General features: G+C 65.0%; 3 protein-coding genes across 3 annotated transcripts in view; 2 read left to right on the top strand and 1 right to left on the bottom strand.

The window, feature by feature from the left end:
* The window catches only part of FOXK1 (forkhead box K1), a 36,942-nt gene extending 26,877 nt beyond the window's left edge, over window positions 1-10,065 (top strand). The window contains exons 2-9 of the mRNA XM_012930617.2: window positions 1,763-1,948; window positions 6,360-6,516; window positions 6,848-6,994; window positions 7,077-7,270; window positions 7,770-7,936; window positions 8,017-8,301; window positions 9,050-9,271; window positions 9,566-10,065. Coding sequence (XP_012786071.2) covers window positions 1,763-1,948; window positions 6,360-6,516; window positions 6,848-6,994; window positions 7,077-7,270; window positions 7,770-7,936; window positions 8,017-8,301; window positions 9,050-9,271; window positions 9,566-9,864 — 1,657 coding nt within the window. The 3' untranslated portion in view covers window positions 9,865-10,065. The remainder of the gene's footprint in view (window positions 1-1,762; window positions 1,949-6,359; window positions 6,517-6,847; window positions 6,995-7,076; window positions 7,271-7,769; window positions 7,937-8,016; window positions 8,302-9,049; window positions 9,272-9,565) is intronic.
* Window positions 10,066-14,091: 4,026 nt separating this feature from the next.
* On the top strand, window positions 14,092-20,783 carry AP5Z1 (adaptor related protein complex 5 subunit zeta 1). Its single transcript, XM_004598121.2, has 17 exons — window positions 14,092-14,185; window positions 15,099-15,236; window positions 15,324-15,510; window positions 17,116-17,257; window positions 17,367-17,476; window positions 17,582-17,750; window positions 17,962-18,102; window positions 18,198-18,235; window positions 18,313-18,475; window positions 18,547-18,725; window positions 19,059-19,201; window positions 19,294-19,434; window positions 19,629-19,740; window positions 19,817-19,914; window positions 20,010-20,142; window positions 20,218-20,432; window positions 20,514-20,783. Exons 1-17 carry the CDS (start codon window positions 14,145-14,147, stop codon window positions 20,767-20,769), a joined length of 2,406 nt encoding a protein of 801 aa, XP_004598178.2. The 5' UTR covers window positions 14,092-14,144; the 3' UTR covers window positions 20,770-20,783.
* A 79-nt stretch (window positions 20,784-20,862) lies between these two features.
* The window catches only part of RADIL (Rap associating with DIL domain), a 60,425-nt gene continuing 57,888 nt past the window's right edge, over window positions 20,863-23,399 (bottom strand). The window contains exons 11-15 of the mRNA XM_004598141.2: window positions 23,000-23,190; window positions 22,527-22,827; window positions 22,051-22,181; window positions 21,791-21,930; window positions 20,863-21,131 (exon numbers count right to left, since the gene is read on the bottom strand). Coding sequence (XP_004598198.2) covers window positions 21,026-21,131; window positions 21,791-21,930; window positions 22,051-22,181; window positions 22,527-22,827; window positions 23,000-23,190 — 869 coding nt within the window. The 3' untranslated portion in view covers window positions 20,863-21,025. The remainder of the gene's footprint in view (window positions 21,132-21,790; window positions 21,931-22,050; window positions 22,182-22,526; window positions 22,828-22,999; window positions 23,191-23,399) is intronic.

Below are 23,399 nucleotides of genomic sequence, written 5' to 3'. Positions count from 1 at the left end.
TGTCTCCTCCATGAGATACCTGCCTCAAAGTGGTTTGCAGTAGAGTGAGTCAGGAAATGCTTTTAAAATAACTGTTAAGCGAATGATAGATAAATGTTGATTGTGACAGTAGAACTGGAAAGGGCATTGCAGCCAGCCTCTGCCCTCCCCGCGCCTGGCTGAGTCCGCAGTGTGTGTGTGACTGGGACGCCTGTGCCATCCCCTCCCCTCCTGCATAGTGTCAGCATAGCAGAGGCAGGTGCAAAGTGGTGTCTCGCCCACCCCACTCTGCTGGAGCTGGGTTGCTTTCGCCCACGGCCGGGGGTCCAGCCAGGGTCTGCTTTCTGCTCCCCTGGTGCAGAGTCCTGGGGACCAAGCGTCCCTCCGCATCCTCGTGCCCCAGCCCTGGGGACCCTCAGGCCCAGCACGCCATCTTGTGACTCAGCACGGTGTGAGCCAAGGACTCACTCTGGCTCGGGCTGGTGGCTACAGGGGAGCTCGCCTTGGTCCCGGCCAGGCTCTGGGCCAGGCCACGGGTTCCGTGAACAAGCATCTTAGAGGAGCGGCCAGGACGGCGCCAGTGCGGGGACAGGGACAGGGCACTCACTGTGTGAGTGCAGAGAAGAGAATAGCCAAGTTTGAAAAGATGTATTATCTATTTGAAAAGCAGAGGGAGACACAGATCTTCGTCTGCTGGTTCACAACTCCCCAGATGACAACAATGAGGCCGGGCCAGACCGGAGCCAGGAGCTCCATCCTGGTCTCCCCTGTGGGTACAGAAGCCCAAGCACCTGGGCCACCCTCTGCTGCTGCCCTGGGGTGCATTGGCAGGGAGCTGGATGGGAAGTGAGGCAGCCAGGAGTTGAACCTAAGTACTGTGCAAGACCCAGGCATCCCAAGCAGTACCCTGACCACTGTGTCCCATGCCAAGCCCCGAGTACTGCACGTTACTGTAAGTCGGCTTGGGCGGACCTTTCATCAGGGCCTGAGTGGCATCTGCTAGGTGCTCCCACTTGGAGACGGATTCCAAGTCCCTGGTCCCAGTTTCTTGCTGGGGAGCGTCAACTTGTGTCTGTGGCCAGTAGACACGGTGCGCCCAGCCCTTCTGCTCTGGCTGTGTGTCCTCAGCTGCAGCTGCAGGGCAGCTCCCGGGCAGTCCCTGGGCCCAAGGCTCCAAGGTCCGTCTACTGGCAGGGCCTCCCCTCCTTCCCTGGTGCCGTGAGAGCCATTGCACTGAGAGCAGGAGGTGCTTCCAGTGAAGGGGTGTTGGCTGCCACTGCCGCAGGTGCCTCAGACCTGCGCAGTGACCCTGTGTCCCACTCCTCCAGGGCCGTGTGGGCACAGAGCTGTCTCCACGCCAAGGCTGCTGCTTCCCTGTGTTCTCGCAGTGACTGGCCAGTGTGAGGGGGCAGAGATGGTGTGCTGGCTTAACCATGCCTGGTGGAGAGCAGCGTGGCCTCGGGCTGTCACCCACCTGGTGCTACCCAGGAGGAAGCTGGAGCTGACCGTGGGGTCAGGCTGCTAGTGCTCCCTGCCCCACCCCGGTCATGGACCTCTCGGAGGTGGCTTTGTCAGTGTTTATCTGCGATATTTGTCTCTCTCTGTTCACACATACAAGCAGAGGATAACTCATGTCAGGGGTCATATGCAGACAGCCACAGTGGCCATGAGGGCTGCAGGATGGTTCAGGGAGGCATGGGGGCGCACACGGGTGTGGCTCCAGGGCCCCCGGCTGCTCCCCCTCCTGGCCGCTGCCTGACCCCTGCTCTGCCTCCTGCTGCAGGTGCACCTTCCGGTTCCCCAGCACAGCCATAAAGATCCAGTTCACGTCTCTGTACCACAAGGAAGAGGCCCCGGCATCACCCCTTCGGCCGCTGTACCCCCAGATCTCCCCGCTGAAGATCCAGATCCCGGAGCCGGATCTCCGGAACATGGCCAGCCCCATCCCCTCCCCGACCGGCACAATCAGGTGAGCCGCAGGCGTTATGTTTCAATCTCTTGAGACATTGAAGGTGTTTTGAAGTCATGTTTGCTTTTCAGGACCTGGTGAGGCTTGTTTTCCTAAACTACCTCTGAGCCTGGAAGCCGGGCGGCGTCCTGGGAGCTGCTGCAGGGGGTCAGGGCAGCTCAGCCTCGCACAGCCCTGAAGGGCCTGAAGTGCACAGAGTGTGGGATGCTGAGCCACCTGCTGACCCCGGGGTCACTCCATGGCGGTTAGGCTCACCTGTGAGCGCTGGCTTCTGTGCACAGAGCACTGGGGACGGGGTTCCCCTGCCCTGTGTGGGCCTCTTGTTGCGCAGCCTCAGCCTAGGGGCTGCCTGCTTTGGGAGCAGGGTCTGCCTGCGTGAGCATGGAGTACTCCAAGGGCAGCATGCATGTCTGGACCCTGCGCTGGACCTGTGGCTGGCTGGCGTCTGGGCTGGGTTGCTGCAGCTGCCCACTCTAGTGACTGGAGGGAAGGTGGATGTGTGCCCAGCCCTCAACACAGCGACTGCCCCTTCTGGCTTTAGATGTGAGGCAGTGACCTGGCTGCATGGCCAGGCAGGAGCCTGCGACCCGGCTGGGGTCCTGGACATCTGGCCTGAGGCTAATCCTACATGTGGCCCCCACGTAGCTCACTGCTGACTGCCCCTACCCCAGCTGATGGGGGCATTCCGGTGCACTCTGAGGTCCATGTGGGAAGTGACCCAGAAGGTTCAGCACCCACCCTAGGGCATCACTGACCACCCAGTGGTGCCCTGGTTCCTGGAGGCAGTCCAGAACCCAGCTACCTGTCGAGGGTTAACAGGTGTGGGTCACCACATGGTGGGAGACCCTGGCCCACAGGTGGCCTCAAGGATGACTGGACACCACGTGGGTAGTTGTCCCAGGGGCTGGCCATGAAGGGAGGGGTGAGTGATGAGAATGTACTGTGAGTGAAGTGTCTCAAGGAAGTAAAACCCTTACCCGTGCTTACATCTCTGAGCCCCAAGTCGCCCGGGCAGAGGTTCTGCTCACTGCAGGGCGCACAAGGCCTCACGCTGCTGGACACCAGGACAGGCCCCCGGCACGGGGCCAGGGCCGGCAATGGGCCTCAGGGCCCGGAGCCCAGCCTGCGGCTTACGGAAGGCGACCACGCGGCCCACCTGTAGGAGTGCCCCCTCATGCCCCGCGACAGGGACACACAGGGCTCAGCCCACAGGCCCGTCCTGCTGCCTGAGCAACGTGGTTTGCAGACTGTGTGACTTAGAGCCTTTAATTCAGTGTCTGTTTACATCCGCTTATCTGAGCTCTGTGGAATTCAGGCGAGCTTTGAGGTTTGGCCTCTCGGTTTGAGTTTCTGCGGCTGGGCGGGGTCCACGTGTTTACAAACACCATGGCCTCCAGGGCCAGCTCTGCCCCGCCTTGCAAGGCGGCCCCGCCTCCCGGGTCCTCCCGGGCCTGGCCCCGCCTCCCGGGTCCTCCCGGGCCTGGCCCCGCCTCCCGGGTCCTCCCGGGCCTGGCCCCGCCTCCCGGGTCCTCCCGGGCCTGGCCCCGCCCTCCCTCCCGGGCCTGGCCCCGCCCTCCCTCTGGCCCCGGCCCCGCCCCGTGTCATCCGGGGCCCGCCTTCCACGGCCGGCGCCTGCCTCATTGGGTGTGCCTGCCCTGTAAGCCGGCGCTGTGCTCCCGTGGGCCGGCGCTGTGCTCCCGTGGGCCGGCGCTGTGCTCCCGTGGGCCGGCGCTGTCCTCCCGTGGGCCGGCGCTGTCCTCCCGTGGGCCGGCCCGGAGGCCTCCCGGAGGGGCAGGGAGGCGCAGGAGCCGCGCCCCTGAGATGAATGAGCGCTGGCGGAAGTGCGCTCTGACCTTGTCTCCTTCACAAAGGAGTGTTCCAGGAAGGCGTAAACCGGTTCGTGCCTGAGTGGGGCTGAGACCGAGCCCTGCGAGCCCGCCGCGGTCTGGAAGCTTCTCCGGGAAGGCTTTTCCCGCCGGCGCCCCTCCGCTGCCCGGGGAACACTCGGTGTGCACCCCGGCCCCTCGGCTCTCCCTCGGCAGCTCCCGGGCTGTCGGGGAGGAAGGACGCCGCCTCGCTCTGCGCCCCCGCTGGCAGAATGCCTGCCAGGACCAGTTCACCTCAGTGAAGCTTGAATGATTTACTTTCTCTTGGAAAGGCAGTTAGAGAGGTCTTTCTTTCCTTCTTTGCTGGATTTCATTTTCTTGTCGTTTGAAAGACACAGAGACCCTCCACCCACTGGCTGCCTCCCTCAATGCCACATCAGCCAGGACTGCCAGGCAGGAGCACCCTCGGGTCCCCCACGAGGTGACAGGGGTGGCCCCGGCCGCCTCCCGGGTGCATGGCAGGCAGCTGGTGGGCAGTGGGTGGTGGAGGCCCAGGCATCGCCAACAGCAGCTCTCCCCACGGTGCCACATGCGCCCACCCCTTTTCCTGTTCCCCACACATGCTTTGACTCATCTGCACCGCCTTGCAGCTGGCGACCCCGTTGTCTTGGGGCCTCAGTGTGCCCCACGCTTGAGTACCCCTGCTGGGGGTCCTGAGCGCTGGCCCCCAGAGGTCTCCCTGGGTCCGTACTCCTGGAAGGCACGAGGCAGGAGCTGGGGCTGGCTGCGGCGGGGGACCTGAGAGCCCTGGGCAGGTCCGACTCTGTTTCTGTCTGCTGGCTGTGCACTCCTTCCCAGGGCCCTGGCCCCGTGGTCCCGGAGCCAGTGCTGGGCTGTGCAGTCCCCAGAGGCAGCCTGCCGGCCTGGCTGCAGATGTGACCAAGACTGTCCCGGGCTAGGCAGGTGGTCCTGTGCCACCAGGGACACCTGCCTGCTTGGAGCACCTGGCTTGGGACGCCTCTGTCCAGGGTGGGCGTAAGGGGCCAGTGCTACGCAAGTCCTCTCCCACGCACCCCTGTGTTCTGTGCTGGTTCCACGCGACACTCACAGGCCATATTGTTGCGCCTCCACTTCTTGGCCAGGCCCCAAATCCAGGACCCCACATAATGGGGACAGTGGGGTGCCCTTGGGTGCATCTGTGTGCCAGAGGGTGCAGCTCAGGCCCAGGGTGGACCTTGTATTGCTGGGGCAGTTTTCACATACGCTCCCTCCCCAGACACACACATGCTCCAGTGAGCCCCTTGAGCCCTGGGGCGTAGGGGGCCTATCTCCTGGCCCATACAGGGCATGGCCCTGGCTGCAGGCAACAGTGGGGGTGGCTGAATGGGCTCCCTGGGGAGCTGTGTGAGCAAAGCCATGATGCCCTGGGTTCCCAGCGCCCCGCGGGCGGGCCAGCACAGCTGTTGAGAGCTGGCCCTGGCTGCGCCTCTACCGTCCCTCCATGTGGCACTGTCACTGTGTGGGGATGGCGGCCTCTTCTCTTGGAGCGGCCTCCCCATGCCAGCATGCTGATGCACTCTCACTGGGCGCTAGCCATGAGCTCCGCCCAGCCTGACGCCAGGCGATGGCTGGGGCTCCGAGGGACACGTGGCGTGGCAGCTTAGGGTATGGTCAGGGTGAAGGGAGCCCCGTGCAGGGGCAGACTCAAAGCCATAGTACGCCCTCTGCTCCACTTAGTGCCCAAGTAGGTGTGTTTGGAAAGCCTGGTGCTGTTGAGGGGGCTCCCCGTGCCTGCCTGACCTCACCTAGTAAGTTTGGGCCTTATATTGGGGTACTGAGTGAGACCCAGGAAGGCTCTTGTGTCTGTGGCTCATCAGGCCGGAACAGTTGTGGGTCACAGTCTAGCCAGGTGGGGTCCTGCGGGGGACGGAGGCCGACGCCTGGCCCCTAGTCCCTGTGGTCAGCTGGGGCTGCCGGCTTCCTCCTAGTCAGGCCCTGGTGTCTCACTTGCTGCTTGCTCTGTGCCCAGGTGTTAGGACAGGGAAGGGTGCCTCGGGCCACCTGAGAAGCAAGCTTGAACCAGGGGAGTGAGTTCACACGCGTGCTGGCATGTGCCCACACAGCGGGGGACGCCTCCAGAGTGCTTTCCACCTGGACCCCTGCACTGATCTTCTATGGGTCTCTGGATTAGAAGCTCAGGGGAAAACTTGGATGTGGTTTGATAACCAAAGCCAGTCTCAAGGCCTAGGGCTTAGCAGCCAGCCACTGGAATGCAGCCCTAAGCCCCAGAGGCGTGGTGTGTGTTGGGGGCAGGAGCGGCAGCCCCTCTCAGCTCAAGGGCACGGGACCCGGCTGTGCGCCCCGGCTATGGACCCCAGCTATGGACCCCTGCAGGATAGGCGCAGGCTAGCATCGGGCTGTCTGCAGCAAGCAGCCCTGGATCTGAGCCTTATTCAGAGCACCCCCGTGTGGACGTCTGGGCACCAGCAGCCCAATGGGCGTCTCCCTGCTGCATGGCTGCCACGCTGCAAGAGCGGAACCCTCCTGTCAGTGACCATGAACTTACTCGTGTCCTTTTCCCTCAGTGTCCCCAACTCCTGCCCAGCCAGCCCGCGCGGAGCAGGGTCCTCTGGCTACCGCTTCGTCCAGAATGTTACCTCGGACCTGCAGCTGGCCGCTGAGTTTGCTGCGAAGGCCGCCTCGGAGCAGCAGGCAGACACGTCCGGAGGAGACAGCCCCAAGGTCTGACCGCGTCCAGGCACCGGGGGGAATCCGGGCACGGCCGCTCCTGACGGGGGTGGGAGGGCGAGGTTTCATGTTGGAATTGGAAGAGAACACATTTTCCTTGGAACCTCATGTCTGTCCATCTCCACCGGAAAACTCAAAAAGTTTACCTGCTAAGGAAGTGAGAAATGGCTGCCTTAAGTTGTGGTGACAATCTGGTTCTCGCCTCCCATGAGGCCACAGTGGCCGTTGCTGGCCTTGGCACGAGCCGCTGGCAGGCAGCTGCCTCTGGCGGGGGCTGCTGGCATGAGCCCCTGGGCCGGCCTGAGCCTGGTCCCCATGTCCGCAGGACGAGTCGAAGCCGCCCTACTCGTACGCACAGCTGATCGTGCAGGCCATCTCCTCAGCGCAGGACAGGCAGCTCACGCTGAGCGGCATCTATGCGCACATCACCAAACACTACCCGTACTACCGGACTGCCGACAAGGGCTGGCAGGTGAGCTCGCCCCTGGGCCGGCGGGGCAGGAGCCTGGCAGGAACGCCCCAGGCCGGGCTGGCTGACCCCTGTGTCCCCGCAGAATTCCATCCGCCACAACCTCTCGCTGAACCGCTACTTCATCAAGGTGCCCCGCTCCCAGGAGGAGCCAGGCAAGGGCTCTTTCTGGCGGATCGACCCGGCCTCCGAGGCCAAGCTGGTGGAGCAGGCGTTCCGGAAGCGGCGGCAGCGGGGCGTGTCCTGCTTCCGCACCCCCTTCGGGCCCCTGTCCTCCAGGTATGTGGTCCCCAGTGGAGGTCAGGGCAGGATGGGGCCTACGAATGTCAGTCTGTAGGCCAGCGCAGGGAGCAGGTGAGTGAGCTGCTGGCGGAGAAGTTCCAAGGGCACCCGTGATGTGCCCCCTGCCCTTCCTGCTCACCCAGGGCCCATGCTGGGGAGGGAGTGTGGAGAGGCGGCCCACAGCGCCCTCTGCTGGCAGTGGAGCTGCTGGGGTGATTGCCCAGGACTCCACCAGTACCTAGTCACAGCCACCTGCCTGCCTGGCCCACTTCCCAGTGCCGGGCGAGGCTGCATTTACAGGGGTCTGGATCATAAATCCAGGGGCTGGGCCATTGGTCCCATGACACGCTGGTGATGGCCACGGAGCAGGGCGCCTTGGGGACATGGCTGGCACTGTCCATCACTTCCCCGCATAACCCCGGTGGTCGAATGCTGGGCCGCTCATCGCTCAGCCTGGTGACTCACCTCACTCCCCTCTGCCTCCCTTCCTCTCCAGGAGTGCTCCGGCCTCGCCCACACACCCCGGGCTCATGTCCCCTCGTTCCAGTGGCCTGCAGACGCCAGAGTGCCTGTCTCGGGAGGGCTCACCCGTCCCGCACGACCCTGACCTTGGGTCGAAGTCAGCCTCCGTCCCTGAGTACCGCTATTCCCAGAGCGCACCCGGTAAGGGAGGCCGGGTCCTCCTGGGGTGGTGGCGGGGAGGGCCGGGGGCTGGCCTCACACTCACTCTCTGTCTCCCCCAGGATCCCCCGTCAGCGCCCAGCCAGTGGTCATGGCCGTGCCCCCCCGCCCGTCCAACCTGGTGGCCAAACCTGTGGCCTATATGCCAGCCTCCCTGGTGGCCTCGCAGCAGCCCTCGGGCCACGCAATCCACGTGGTGCAGCAGGCCCCCACGGTCACCATGGTCAGGGTGGTCACCACTGCCGCCAGCTCTGCCAATGGTTACATCCTGGCCAGCCAGGGCTCTACCAGCGGCCCCCACGACACGCCAGGCACCACCGTGCTGGACCTGGGCGGTGAAGCCAGAGGTAACTTGACACGCAGGAATGAAACCCAGGACCCGGCCGGCTGGCGGAAGAGGGGCGGGGGCCTCACCATTCTCCTCTCTGTCCTGCTGGCCCCTGGAGGACGCTGAACTGGGCTGGGGCGTCCTGTGTAAAATTGTTGTGGCCTCTCTGGGTGTGGAAAGATCTGGGGTTCCCCAGGGAGCCCTGAGCCTGGGATGGGCGGGCCCAGCAGCCCTGCCCCCTTGGGGAGGCCGGCACCTGGCCCTATAAGCTGTTGCCATGCTGCCACTGTCCTTGCCCGGTGTCTGGAGTGGCCCAGTCCTGAGGGTTTGTTTTTTTAATTTAGTTATTTGTTAGTTTCCAGAATGCTCTCTCACAGGGCCCTGCTCGCCGCTGTTTCCTCAGAACCCGTCTCCTGTGGGATTTTCCTTTTTCAAAAAGATGTATTCATTTGAAAGGCAGAGTTACAGAGAGAGAGAGAGATCTTCATCTGCTGGGTCACTCCCCACATCACCACAGTGGCTGGCTGGGCCGGCTCAAAGCCAGGAGCGGGCGACTCCGGGTGTCCCACCTGGGTGCAGGGCCCGGGGGCTCGGACCATCTTACACTGCAGAGAGCTGGAGCTGGTGTCGCAGGTGGTGGCTTTACCTGCTACACCACAGCCCAGGCCCCAGACTTCCCTTCTGAGAGCCCGTCTGCCCAGGCCAGGGCGATGGGTGCCCTGACGTGGGGCTCCACTGTGTGGTTCTGACGCACTGGGTCCCCACAGGCTTGGAAGAAAAACCCACCATTGCGTTTGCCACAATCCCTGCGGCTAGCCGGGTCATCCAGACGGTGGCCAGCCAGATGGCGCCCGGGGTTCCTGGACACACGGTCACCATCCTGCAGCCGGCCACCCCCGTGACCATCGGGCAGCACCACCTTCCTGTCCGCGCCGTCACTCAGAATGGGAAGCACGCCGTGCCCAGCAGCTTAGGCAGCAGCGCTTACGGTGAGCCCAGCCACTTCCTGCTGCGCCAGCCCCGCCGAGACTGCGGTCCTGCTGATACGCCTAGGCCAGGGGTGGGGACCACACGGAGGGGCTCAGGGTTGCCTCCCAGGGGCAACGTGTGAAAGGGTGGAAGGTGAGCCCCTGGGTGCCGGGTGGGGCTGCCTGGCAAGGGGTGCAGAGAGGGGGAAGACCCAGGCTGGAGCCAGCCCGCAGCTGGGCCTGGCAGGTGCCAGGCCCCCGGGCTCCTGTGTGGCCACATGGGCCCCTGGAATAACCTCTCCCATCTCCTTGCAGCCCTTACCAGCCCTCTGCAGCTGCTCGCGGCTCAGGCGAGTTCGTCCACGCCAGTGGTGGTGACCCGGGTGTGCGAGGTGGGGCCCGAGGAGCCGGCAGCAGCGGGCACGGCCGCCGGCACGGCCGCCGTCACGGCCACCAGCACCCCGGCCACCAGCACCAGCACCAGCACCTCTGCCTCTCCCACCGGGGAGCCTGAGGTCAAGAGGTCCCGGGTGGAGGAGCCCAGTGGAACTGTGGGCACCCAGGCAGGGGGCAGCACGGCCGCCAGCCCCTCGGGCCCCAGCACTGGCGAGTGACAGCACAGCCCGAGGAGTGGGACTCAGGCCAGCCCGACCCTACGAACGGCTGTACAGGGACGGAGGAGAAGGCTCGGCTGCTGCCCACCTGCGGCCCAGGCCACACCGACAGCTGGCCACCCGGCCCGGCACACCAGCCCTGCCCGCCCCCGCCCGTCCTCCCGTGGTTCCGACAAACACATAAACGCGTTCAGACCTTGACCGTGTGCCCTGGGATTCTTTGCTCTGTCTCCCTCTGCCCTGGCGCCACCTCACTCTGGGCCCGGGCCAGCTGTGGAGAGGGCGGCCGCCTGGACCCTGAGGACAGGATGGAACCGCGCTGTGATGTGGACGAGGAGGAAGACAAGGGGCGGCCCCAGAGGCCGGGACTGTCACACCGCAGGCGGCCCACGTCTCCCCAAGAGCAGCCGAGAAGGCATTGCGTTCGTTGGGGGTGGGGAGAGGTCTGGTTTGGCTTGGACGCGGAATACAGGCTCGATCTAAACCTTGAAGCGACGTCAGGGTCAGGTGTCTGAGGTTTCCTTCTGTAGACGGGTCGGCAGGTGCAGCCACTCGGAATCAACCCTGAGGACACGGGCGGCCTCCCACGTGGCAAGGGAGGTCGGGGCGGCTCCGTGCAGCGGGAAGTGTTGCTCCAGCCTCCAGCGCCAGGGCCCTGGGTTGGTCAGCGGGAAGGAAACCACCTCCGCCGGTGCCCAGCCGGCCGGGTCTGTGTGAAGACATGTGAGAACCGGAAGATGGGAGCTGAGACGTTTGCCCGTGGACAGCAGCTGGAAGGGACGCGGTCTCTGACCCGTGCTGGGAAAGCCGCAGAGATGCCTTGGGGGGCGCCATCCGCACAGCCCTCTCCGCGAGCAGGTGCAGGGAGCTGGGTGGACCGCCCACAGCCCCTGTCCCTGGCGCCTCCAGGACCCTCTTCTGTGTAGCGTGTAGGAATGCACTGTGCTGGCCCATGCAGCCGGGTTAGGCAAAGCCCCGCCTGCTCCCGTCCTTGAGGAGCTGTCCTGGCCGACGTCTAGGTCTTTCCTGGGCTTTGGGGGCGTCCTGGCCTCCACTCTGAGGCTGATGGGAGGGGCTCCCGCCAGGTGCAGGAGTGGAGCAGCAGGGGAACAGCGAGGCCTGGGGCTGCCCAGGGGTGGGGTACAGAGCAGCTTCTGCCCTGGGGCTCGGCTCAGGCTGCCCGCACCTCCCTGGGCAAATGGGCTTCTCGGGGCTTACAGTTCAGCCAGGTTGTGTCTGTCGCACGCCTGCTTGCGCAGGAGCTTGGCCTGGGACTAGCCAGGGGCCCAGCATCCACCAGGGCCCCTCTGGGCACACGGGCATTCAGGGTTGGCGGGCAGTGGGAGAAGAGTTAAGTGTCCGGTGCAGCAGCGTCTCTGCATGGCCTCCTGGGAACATGCCTCCCGGAGCCCTGGAAGGACTTGGCGTAGCCTGCAGGATTGTTTCGCATCCACGTAAACGGACCTTGCAGTTTCACTCTGCACTGCAGCACGAGGACCGAGCACTGCTGACCACCAGGGCGGTGGGGTCAGGTGCCCTGTGCCAGCCCGGGGCCTGGGAGCGCACTTCCTGCTCAGGGGAGGACCCAGCTTTGCAGGTACAGGAAGTGAGGCAGGGCACAACTCCCGCCACCCCTGGCATGTCCCGGGCCCCAGGCAGGACTTGGCATTTTCCTCCAGTACCAAAAGCTGCTACCCCCAGTGACCTGCCGGGCGCCTTGGGGCTGGGTGCATCCGGAGATGCCGTCCTGCCCCCAGCTGCTCGCTGCTCGCCCCCATCCCTGCAGGCCCAGCTGCTGTAAAGCACCAGTTCCTCTGCCGGGACTTACAGATAGACCCTTGCGCAGACTGCAGGGGGAAAGCCTGCGCCAGAAGTCACTGCTCCCTTCCTGAGGGGGCCGAGGGGGCACCGCCTTGGCTGCACTGCTGCACTCCTGGGCACACCTGCTGGGCGGGACAGTAGTCCCCTCTGCCTCCCCACGTGCTGGGCTGGGCGAGTGCTCAGCGTGCTTCCACATGGGGATCCTGCTGTGCCCAGCAGCAGCCTCGCTTTCAGCCACCTCCCCGGAGCCGGAGCCGTGGGAACCTCCAGGTCTTTCACCTCCTGCTGCCCGGCCCCAGTGACAGACTGACAGGTGAGCCTGCTGGCTCAGCAGCCACCGTGCGTGCTGATTCTTCAACCCAGACAGATACAGGCATCCAAAAGGAAACTTGTGTTTTTGGTTGGGTCTTACTCCTGTCCCTGCCGCCCGTGGGCAGCTGGCTTCACTGCGGACAGCCCACGCAGGCTGCAGGGTGGAGGATGGGGAGGGAGCGTTTTCCTTACCTGAGCATCGATTGTGTTGTAAAAATGAATCCCAGGTGTGTGTGGGTGTGTGTGCACACACAAGGAAGTGGGTGAGCATGTCTCTTCTACAGTGACTCAAGTATTTTCGCAATATGTCCAGTACCCAGCGCTTTACATGGTGGGCACCGTGCTGCCAGGCGGGCGCTTTAGTCTGGAGGCTGGCAGCCCGGGGCAGGGCCCACGTGGGCGCCTGAGGATGGGCCGGCCCTGGGGCCGAAGCCTTCTTGTATTCAGTGGGGTATAGTGTTCTGTTTTTATAAGGAGCCATACCTTTTTTTAAACATGTTTGAGATCTGAATATGATTTCTAATTGTATCAGACGTTAATGTTTTAAAGCTATTACAAAGAATTTCTGCCTTTTTGAGTTTTTTTTTTCATTTGTTGTAACTGTTTTATCTGTTGTTGGATGTGGATGGGGAAATTTTGTTTCTCCTCATAGCATTTTTCTCCATAACCAGAAATAAAATGATCTATGAAGTAGCCCCCCTCCCCCGAGGCTCCAGTGGTCCCTTTGGAGTGGGTGGACCTGGTGACCCAGGGCAGGCGACCACTCCTGCCTGCCCCTCCAACATGGCCTCCTGCCCCAAGGCAGCCTGGCCGCGCCAAATGGGTACTGCCTCGCATGGAGTCCCTGCTGTGTGTCTCAGCTTTGCTGCCCCATGGGTGTGCTGGGCGGGCCCTGCGCATGGCTCAGGGCTCCCACAGAGCCACCAACTGCCTGCCTCACCAACCTGGCGTCTGGGTCCTGCGGGTGTGCCCGGCGCTCAGACGTCTGCACCCAGAGCCTGGCTGTGGGCATGGGCAGCGGGACAGCCCATCAAGGCTGCGAGGGATGGAAGATCAGGCGGGCGCGGGCATTGTGGCACAGCAAGCCAATTAAACTTCCCGTGCAAGATTAAAGATTTACTTATTAATTGAAAGGCAAAGAGAAAGACGGTCTCCCATCCACTGGTTCACTCCCCTAATGACTGCCCCGGCCACAGCTGGGTCCTGTCTGAGGTCGGGCCCGCCCCAGACAGGGGTGCGGGGCCCTGGGCCTTGGGCCATGCACTGTTGCCTTCCCGGGCCTTAAGCAGGAGGTTGGATCAGACGTGGAGCAACCCGAGCACAGACCGGCGCTCGAATGGCACGCCTTTAACTGCTCCACCACAGCACCCATCCGGTATGGAACAAGTCGGACAGTGTCCTTGGTAGTACCGCGGGGTGGGGAGGTCTGGTGCCTGGAATTGCTGGCGGCCAGCTTGGCTCTAAGGGAATGTGAGCTATCAGTGAACCCTGGAGAGACAGAGCTGCGAGGGGCCACGCTTACATCCCGCGGAGTTCCTGCACCTGCTGCGTGTCAGGGTTCCGACAGGTGGCGGCCCGGCCGCCTGCCCGGTGGGCGGCCCTCCTCTGGCTGTCCCCGAGCGTGGGATGGCGGGGCCGGGGTTCCTGGAGGACCCTCCTCCGGCGACCAGGCGCACGACCGAGCGGGGCCGAAAACACGGCCACCGGGACGCCGCCGGTTCCCGCCGGAAGATCTGCAAACCCTCCCACCCGGGTCGCGTGCCCAAGGCCCCGCCCCGCGTCCTTGAGGCCACGCCCCGATCCACGCCCACGCCCCTAAGACCCGCCCCGAGCCCTGCCCAGCGTCCTTAAGGCTACGCCCCAGCGGCCACGCCCCCGTCCCTAAGACCCGCCCTAAGGGCACGCCCCGCGTCTCTAATGCCCGTCCCGCCCCCCCAAGACCCCGCCCCGCGTCCCTAAGGCCCGTCCCGCCCCAAGGCCACGCCCCATGTCCCTAAGACCCCGCCCTGCGCCGAAGTCCATTGGCCGGCGGTTCGGCCCGCCCTCCCCGCGTGACGGCGCCCGGGTAGCGGCCCGGAAGCCGCCGTCGGACCCCGGAGGGCCGCTCACGTGACACAGCCCGGAAGCGGCCGGGCGCCGGCGGAGGGATGCTCTCGGCGGCCGCGGAGGGTCTGCTGCAGCAAGCCAGGTGCGGGGAGCGCGGCCCCGCTGGGGAGGGCGAGCGGCTGCCGCACAGCCCGGTCACCGGCCACCGTGGGGGAAGCGGAGACCGGAGGCCAGGCGCGTGGGCCAGGCTGCGGGGCGGGCGCCGAGGTGGGGGCGGCACCAGCCTTCCGGGGCGGCACGGTCCCCACCGGGGCCTCACGGCTGCTTTGTTCCGCTCCGACCGGGGGCTGAGCCCGGGCAGAAGGCGGAGAGGTGGCCCGAGGGCTGGAGAGCAGCGAGGGGCCGTGGCTAGCGGCTGGGCTGCTTCCCGAGTCTGGGACAGGGTCTGCAGGATGGGAGCGTCCCCCAGAGGCTGCGGTGGGCTGGCCTCGTCCTGGGGGATTGGGTGCAGCCGTGGCCGGCTTCAGTGAAGAAGTGAAGGCCAGGGGGGTTTCCTGGGCTGTGCCCAGCGGCCTTTGAAGAAGTGGCAGGAGGCGCCCCCACCCTGGACCCTCCTTAGGCCCCGGGTCTCTGCGTCCAGAAGTCTGGCTCGGGGTTGCCACACTCCTGTGCCCCTTGCGCCCAGCAGAAGTGGGGCCTGGGGAGCTGCCCACTGTGGGTGCACTTGGGCTTTGGACGTGCCTGTGACAAGTGCGGGCAGTGAACTTGGGTTAGGGTGTGCACTGGCCATGGGCTCACGGCGCCAGCACCGGCTCAGCAGCGACTTCATCTTAGCAGAAACTGTGGCCGCCTAAAAGGGGCTGCTTCCCATTGCTTGCTGACACCCGCCCCCCGTGTTTTAGTAGTCCCGTTCCTGCTCTACGCCAGTAAGGATAGTTGACGTGTGTTCCTGGGATAACAGAGCCAGGGCGTGTGAAGTGGGGCAGGGTCACCCGGGGAGGGGAAGCCTAATTGGAGGCTTGCTGCGTGGTGTCAGCGCCCTCCTCTGTGCCCAGGGAGCTCGAGCACAAGGAGCTGGGCCGGTTCTGCTCCCGGGTCACCCAGCTGCTGCAGGCAGAGGACCCGGGGCCTGAGGCCACCGACGCACTGCAGAGGCTCTTTCTCATCACCTCGGCCACCAAGTATGACCGGAGGTGAGTGTGACGGCCCAAACCACGCCGGGGCCGGACTCTGTGTTGGTGACCGCAGAAATGTCACGGCAGCCTGGACCTTCCCTGCAGGCTGGACCAGTCGTGCATGGACCTGCTGCAGGGCACACTGTGCTCGCCCACGGGTCCCGAGCAGATCCAGGTCCTGTGCGCCGCCATCCTGCGCGAGATGTCGCCTTGCGCGAGCCTCAGCCTGTCCTGTGAGCGCGCCCAGAGTCCCCGGCAACTGAGCCTCATGGCTTCTGTCCTCCTGGCGCAGGTAACGTGCTGGGCCTGCGTGGGTGGCTGTCCTGCCCCCGTGCTGCTGGCCGTGCCCGCCCGGCCTCATTGTTGCACACTGCAGTACACCTGGAGTGGCAGAGCCCTGCCAGCCCTCCCCCTGCACCTGGGGGCCCGGGCTGCTTGCATGGTGCAATGACCATAACTGAGCAGCAGCCCTCTCCGTGGGCTTCAAGTGGACGTCCGAGTGGTCAGAGTGGGCTTCGTGCCCTGAGATGCCCGTGGTGCAGTGTGCATCCAGCGGGGACATCCATGATGCACTGTCCTGTCAATGGTGCTGCTCAGAACAGGACGGCCTTGCCATGGCAACCCACGGGGAGGCCTGGGACGCACGTGTCCAAGGCCCTGCCCTGACGCCATGGGCGCCTCACGTTACAACGCTGGGGTCAGAGTCCCAGCTGTGCACCCTGGCTTCCGGGCGTTAGCAGTGACGCCACCACATGAAACCCCAGCTGGAGTTGAGAGGCGTGTGTTTTTTTTTTTTTAATTGGAAAATCAGATATACAGAGAGGAGGAGACAGAAAGATCTTCCGTTCTTTGATTCATTCCCCAGGCGGCCACAGTCGCTGGAGCTGAGCCTGAGCCAGGAGCCAGGAACCTGTTTTGGTTCCACACAGGTGCAGGGTCCCAAGGCTTTGGGCCGTCCCCAACTGCTTTCCCAGGCCACAAGCAGGGAGCTAGAAGGAAAGTGGGGCTGCCGGGATTAGAACCGGTGCCCACATGGGATCCCGGCATGTGCAAGGTGAAGACTTTAGCCACTAGGCTGCCACGTCAGACCCTTAGAAGCCATTTAAGGAGTGAGCCAGCAGGGGGGAGCACTTGCTCTAACTACTGATATTTGCAAATAAAAATATTAGTTTAGGGATTTCTGTTGCTGTTTGTTGTAATATACATTTCCCCTGAACTTAAGTAACTTATTTTTATTGGAAAGGCAGATTTACAGAGAGGAGAGGTGAAGATCCTCCACTGGCTCACTTCCCCAAATGGCCGCGACAGTCAGCTGGGTCGCCCAGTCAGGACCTGCTTCTAAGGCTCCCATATGCTCGCAGTGCCCCAAGCGCTAGGGCCATTTCCTGCTGCTTTCCCAGGTGGGTAAGCAGCTGGTTTGGAAGTGGACAGCCAGGACTTGAACTGACACCCATATGGGATGCCTGAACAATGAGCTGAGGGTTAGCGTGCTACACCACAGCACCAATCCTGAGTTTGATTTTGAATGACAGGAGACCAGGATCTCCTCCACTCAGCCACTCTCCTCTTCGAATGGCTGCAACAGTGGGAGCGGGACCCCGGTCCCGGCTCCCGTGAGTGTCAGGGGCCCCAGTGCTTGAGTCACCACCCGCCACCCCCAGGCACCTTAGCAGGACCGTCAGGCCTGGACCTGGGGCTGGCTCAGGCTGCAGGGGGGTCTAGCCCCAGGCCACCGCTCTGATGTAAGTGCTGTACACACGTGTGGCCCCGTGGGGCTGGGCAGGCTATGCCAGCTCCGTGCTCGGCTGTGGTGTGTGCAGCCCAGGCTTGATGGGACCCTGGGAGCTAGGGGCTCAGGAAGGGCTCGCTGCAGCCCCGCTCCCTCCTGTGCTTGCAGAGGGACAAGGGCAGAATCAGCAGCGTGGGCCGGCACATCTGCGGAGTCCTTGAGAGCCGGCAGCCCGAGGGGCCCGGCCTGCGGCACCTCCTCCCAGTCCTAGCCAGGGCCATCAGCCTCAGCCCTGGCTCTCTCCAGGAAGGTAGGTGCCCACCGAACCAGGGGCTGTGGGGGCTGCCGCCCTCCCCTCCCCCCGGGGCCTGTGGGGCTGGCCTCTCTGCCCTGGCCTTCCTCTGGTCTCCCCCCTGCAGAGCACACCAGCCTGCTCAGCAAGAGGCTGCTCGAGTGGCTGCGCCACGCCAGCGTCCACCAAGGGTTGCCCCGCACCGGGGGCTTCTTCTCCGCGCCCCGGGCTCGGCAGGTGAGCCTGGGAAGCCTCCTGCACCCTGTTCCCCTGCACTGCCCTCACCTAGGCTCCCGGAGGCGGGGGGTCCCAAGCTCACAGCCCACGTTCCCCCTCCCACAGCCAGGCCCCATTACCGAAGTGGACGGGGCAGTGGCTGGAGACTTCTTCACGGTGCTGTCCACAGGCCAGCGCTACACGGAGGATCAGTGGCTGAACATGCAGGCATTTTCCATGCTGCGGGCCTGGCTGCTGCATGGCAGCCCCAGAGGCCGGGGCGGCGCCGACACAGGTGTGCAGCAGGGGCGGGCGGAGCAGCCCGTGGCCACGGTCAGCAATGCGCAGAGATGCAGACCGCATGCGTGCACTTAACGGTGTGCGCAGCCGCCAGGGCCCCGGGCTCCTTCACTCAGCATGCGTGCACGCACCGGGGCTGGGCCAGCTGTCCAGCAGGGCTGGTCTGGGGCCGAGCGCTCTCCCTCCTGCCTACCCGCCTCCCACAGATGACAAGTCGGAGCTGGAGGGCTCCACCCTATCCGTGCTGTCGGCTGCTTCCACGGCCAGCCACCTGCTGCCCCCCCGGGAGCGGCTGAGGGAAGTGGCCTTCGAGTACTGCCAGCGCCTCATCGAGCAGAGCAGCCGGCGTGAGTCCGCGGCCTCCCCTGGGCTGGACTCCTGGCTGTAGCAAGGGGTGGGCCAGGGCCCTGGGGCTCATCTCAGGTGACCCTGTCCCTCCCAGGAGCCCTGAGGAAGGCGGATGCGGAGCTGCAGAGAGCCGTGAGTGGCCGGTGGGGAGGGGATGGGGCCGGGCAGCGACGGCCAGGGCTGGGCTGACCGCCTCGCTGTCCCCGCAGTGCCTGGTGGAGGCTGTGCTGGTGCTGGACCTGCTGTGCCTCCAGGACCCCTCCTTCCTGTACCGCACGCTGGCCTGCCTGAAGACACTGCCTGCGCGCCTGAGCACGGACCCGACCTGCGTGCGGGCACTGCTGCCCCTGGCCCAGTTCTTCCTGAACCACGGTGAGCCCGTGGGTGCCAGAGGATGGCAGGTGGCCTCACTGGCCCCCGGCTCTGACGTGGGTGCTCCACAGGGGAGGCGGCCGCAGTGGACGCCGAGGCTGCCTACCAGCACCTGTTCACCCGTGTCCCTGCGGAGCTCTTCCACAGCCCTGTACTGGCCCTGGAGTTTGTCCAGTTCTGCCGGGACAACCTACACCTGCTGGCCGGCCCACTTGGCATCCTCCCTCGGGGCTTCCCCAACCTCCTCAAGGCAAGTTTGCTGGTCCCAGCCTGAGATGCAGCTTCAGGGGTAGGGGGTCTCCCAGGGCAGCCGCGTGCCATGCCACCCTCGTCCAGCCAGACTGCGGCCCTGTTGTGTGCGCCCCTTGGCATGTGCCCTTTGAAGCCAGGCTGGACACACTGTCCTTGTCCAGAGACGGGCAGGAGGTGGTGCTTTCTGGCTGCTTGGCATGCCAGTGGCTGCCAAAGCAGAATTGGGCCTCAGCCAGCGGCGCATGCAGGGGGCAGTGGGGAGGGACAAGGCAGACGTCACCCGAGGGGCCGGCCAGCCTGTGAGCCTGAGCCACCGTGCTTGTCCCTGCAGTTCCTGGCCTGGAACAGCCCAGCCCTCACCATGGACTTCGTGGCGCTGATCCCGGCACTGGTGGATGCTGGCTCGGCTGTGGAGCTGCTGCACGCACTGCTGGACCTGCCATGCCTCGCCGCAGCCCTGGACCTGCAGCTCCGGTGGGCCCCCTTGCCTCTCCTGCCCTGGCGTCCCTCCGGGCCAGCAGGGCCCGTCAGCGTGGACAGGCCTTGAGCCTCAGGCCTGTGCACAGGTCGCTGCCAGCCCCTCCTGAGAGACCGCCGTGGGACACTTCCTTCAGGAACCCCAGCTGCCTGGAGGCCTTCCAGGACCCACAGCTGCAGCCTCTCTTCCAGTACCTGCTGCGTGCCGAGGCCAGGGGCTCCGTGGAGAGGTAGGCACTTAGCCAGCTGGGCTGCCGTGTGGGTAGCAAGGGGCCGTGGGCAGGGCTTCATGACCAGCATCTGGGCTGTGGGGGTGGAGTGGTTGGAGGGTGGAGTAGATGGGTGGAGTGGGCAGATTTGTCAACTCCTATGGCACCCATGTGGGCAGTGGCTGGACATTTAGTGGCCATATTGCCCTTCCCAGGCTGAGCCCGCTGTACCAGCCACTGCAGCCCATGGCCAGCTGCGCCCGGGTGGTCCAGTGTGCCGAGGCCGTGCCCACCCTGCTTGAAGCCTTCTTCTCGGCTGTGACCCAGGTGAGCCGGTGGCAGTGCTGGGAGCACTACAGGGGCCCTGCTGGCCAGGCCTGAGCCTGTCCCTCCCGACCCCCAGTTCGCTGACGGGGCCCTGGCCAACCAGCTGGCACTGCTACTGCTGGACCGGAGCGACTCGCTGTTCCAGGTGCCAGGGTTTGAGGCCCGTGTGCACAGGTGGGTTCCCTGCCTGCTCTCTGGGGGTGAGGGTCCCTTGCGGGATTATCCCACTTCCTTGAGGGTCTCAGGAGAGCGTCGTGGCCTCACGGCAGGATACTGAGTGTCCAGTTCCTGGCGCTGTGCCGGCTGAAACCCTCCCTGGTGGTGGAGCTGGCCCGGGAACTCCTGGACTTGGTGGGCAGTGTGAGCAGCGTGAGCAGCAAGGCCAGCCTCTTCACCTGCGTGGTAAGGGCCCCCTGCCCCCTACCCGGGGCTGCCCAGATGGCACTGGCCTGGGCTCAGCCGCCTCACTGGCCCTAGGTATGGGCTGTTGGCGAGTACCTGTCGGTGGCCTGTGACCAGCGCTGCACCGTGGAACAGATCAACAGGTTCTTCGAGGCCCTGGAGGCGCTGCTATTCGAGGTCACACAGTTGCGGCCCTCGGCCAGCGACCCCACATGGCCGCCCCAGGTCATCACGTCGCTCATGACCACGCTCACCAAGCTGGCCTCCCGCAGCCAGGACCTGATCCCCAGGTACCACTTGGGAAGGGGAGAGGAAGAGACGTCGGGGTGGCACGCCCGGGCCACGGCTGACGGGGCTGCTGCGCTTTCCAGGGTGTCTCTGTTCCTGTCGAAGCTGAGGAGCTGGGCCCCTGGCCCCGCACACGGGAAGGAAGCGGAGGCAGTGCGCACGCGGGCCATGGAGCTGCTGAACCTGCTGAGGATGCCCAGTGTGGCCCAGTTCGTGCTCACACCCAGTGCAGAGGTGTGCCAGCCGCGCTACCACCGTGACACCCACATGGCCCTGCCTCTGGCCCTGCGCACTGCCAGCCGGCTGGTGGAAAAGCAGGCCAGCCTCCTGCCCGGGTGAGGGGTCCCGTGCCCCATCAGGATAGTCCTACTGGCTAGCCCCACTGCACCCATGGCAAGAGTAGGAAACATGGTTTATTTCCCGAACTTGTGCAATAAAGTCTTTATATATATCTGTGTAGCAGGTGTTGCCAGCCAGTGCTGTCTGCATATAAATACGGTACACACAGGGCGTGCTGTCCACCTGGGGAGGGGGCACTGGCCGAGATACACGATAGGAGTGCTGTCCATCTGGACTGGGGGGACCTCCCAGACCCCTAGGGAGGGGGTGTGCGGAAGCGGATTTTCCTGGCGGTTTCTGCATCTGACTTGGCAACCAGAAACCGCATCTTCTTTCCCCCACGGCGGATCAAGTCCACAGCTCTGAAATCGGTATGGGCGGAGAGGGGCCGGGGTGAGGCGGGCTCCCGGCTGGGCTGGTGAGGGCGGGGGTGGGGAGCCTGTACCTTAGGTAGCTGGGCTGGTGAGGGCAGGGGTGAGGCGGGCTCCCGGCTGGGCTGGTGAGGGCAGGGGTGGGGAGCCTGTACCTTAGGTAGCTGGGCTGGTGAGGGCAGGGGTGAGGCGGGCTCCCGGCTGGGCTGGTGAGGGCAGGGGTGGGGAGCCTGCACCTTAGGTAGCTGGGCTGGTGAGGGCAGGAGTGGGGAGCCTGTACCTTGGGTAGCTGGGCTGGTGAGGGCAGGGTTGAGGCGGGCTCCCGGCTGGGCTGGTGAGGAGCCTGTACCTTAGGTAGCTGGGCTGGTGAGGGCAGGGGTGGGGAGCCTGTACCTTAGGTAGCTGGGCTGGTGAGGGCAGGGGTGAGGCGGGCTCCCGGCTGGGCTGGTGAGGGCAGGGGTGGGGAGCCTGTACCTTAGGTAGCTGGGCTGGTGAGGGCAGGGGTGGGGAGCCTGTACCTTAGGTAGCTGGGCTGGTGAGGGCAGGGGTGGGGAGCCTGTACCTTAGGTAGCTGGGCTGGTGAGGGCAGGAGTGGGGAGCCTGTACCTTAGGTAGCTGGGCTGGTGAGGGCAGGAGTGGGGAGCCTGTACCTTAGGTAGCTGACACCCAGCAGGCTGCTGCCGTCCACCTCCAGGATGCGGTCTCCCAGCGACAGCCGCCCATCGGCCGCTGCGGCGCTGCCAGGGAGCAGCGTCTGGATGTAGAGCCCTGGGGAGCCCAGGGGCGTGTGCTGGGCAGAAGGGGAGGTGGCCTGCAGTAAGGCACTGGGCGCTTCCCGGAGGCCAGCAGGCCCCGGGTAGGAGGTTGCCTGGGAGGGACCCCCTCCCTTGCACCCAGCCTGCCCACTCACCAGGCCGTCGATCAGGCCCATGCCCAGCCCCAATGGGCCTCGCTCCAGCTCAACCGTGAAGAAGTCATCCATGCTAGAACTGCCACAGGAGGGTGCAGCAGGGGCCTCGTCCCCAGGGACCACTGAGCCTCCTGCGGGGCAGAGAGCTGCCGCTGGAGGCCCTATCCCTCTGCCTCCAAGTCCTCCCACTGGACAGGAAGTGCTCCTGGGGCTCCTCCTGTGTGGCCTCTCCTGTCCCCTTGCTCCTACAGCCGCAGTCCTGAGGGCCACTGCTGCTAAGCAGACCCTATGCGCAGTGACACTTGGGACAGGGCCTCAGGTCTTGGGCGGGACTGCAGCCGTGTCCTGGCCCTTCTCTAAGCGGCCGTCAGCACACAGGGAGGGGCCCCCGGCCCTCGGACACAGCTCCTGCCACCTCCCGCCCCCGAGCCACAGCCAAGCTGAGCCATACCTGCCCAGGGCAGCGCTCGCCTCACCTTCTGGAGCTGTTCCCCGGGGGCTGCCCGGTCCGTTCCTCTGTCCCGGCAGTGCTTGGCCACAGGGAAGGCCAGGCTCTGGCCACTCGGAGCCTCTGGGGTCAAGGCCCAGTGGGGTGGTGGGAGGCGTGAGCAGGCACGAGGAGTCCACCTGCAGAGTCCCAGTCTGGGAGCCCCCACGGCCTAGACGGCTAGGCTGCCTGCTCAGGGCACCCTGGGCCTTGACAGCCCCCGCAGAGGAGGAGCTCGTGGGCACAGCGTCCTGGGCTCCCTGGCCCTCGGGAATGGCATGGGACACTCCCTGAGAGAGAGGAGGGAGAGGCTGCCGGGACCAGCAGAGGACACCTCCAAGGCATCCGTCGGGCTTCTGCAGCCCCTGCAGGGCCCGTGGCGCTCTGAGCTGCACTGTCCACCCCACCCCACCCCACCCCACCCCACCCCACCCATGAGGACTGAGGGCAGCCACCTGGTACCTCGGTGTGCACTGGCCATGCAGGCCCACTGCTGGGGCTGGCCTGGCTGCGCAGGTTCCACAGGAAGTGGCGGATATAGAGCAGGTGCTGGTAAATGCCATCGTCCACGCAGTCAGCCTCCAGGTCCACCTGGAAGCCCTCACTGGGCAGCACAATGGGCGGGGGGTGCTCGTAGGACTCCAGGATGTCCTCTGGGGGGGAGGGCAGACAGCTGCGGCTCATGCCCACCAGCAACACAGCAGGTGGTGTCCCAGTCCCAGGTGCCCCGGCAGCTTCCCTAGGTGCCCAGGCCTGTGGGGTCGCTCTGCCCGCACTGCCTGCCCATGGCGTGTGCGTGGGGTGCGGACTCACATCTCCACCAGCTGGCGTGTGCACACGTGGCCACAGACCCCATGAGCAG

The sequence above is a fragment of the Ochotona princeps genome, chromosome 24, assembly GCF_030435755.1.
Source record: "Ochotona princeps isolate mOchPri1 chromosome 24, mOchPri1.hap1, whole genome shotgun sequence".
In the NCBI taxonomy this organism is placed as follows: domain Eukaryota; kingdom Metazoa; phylum Chordata; class Mammalia; order Lagomorpha; family Ochotonidae; genus Ochotona; species Ochotona princeps.
This window is presented reverse-complemented; position numbering and strand designations above follow the sequence as displayed.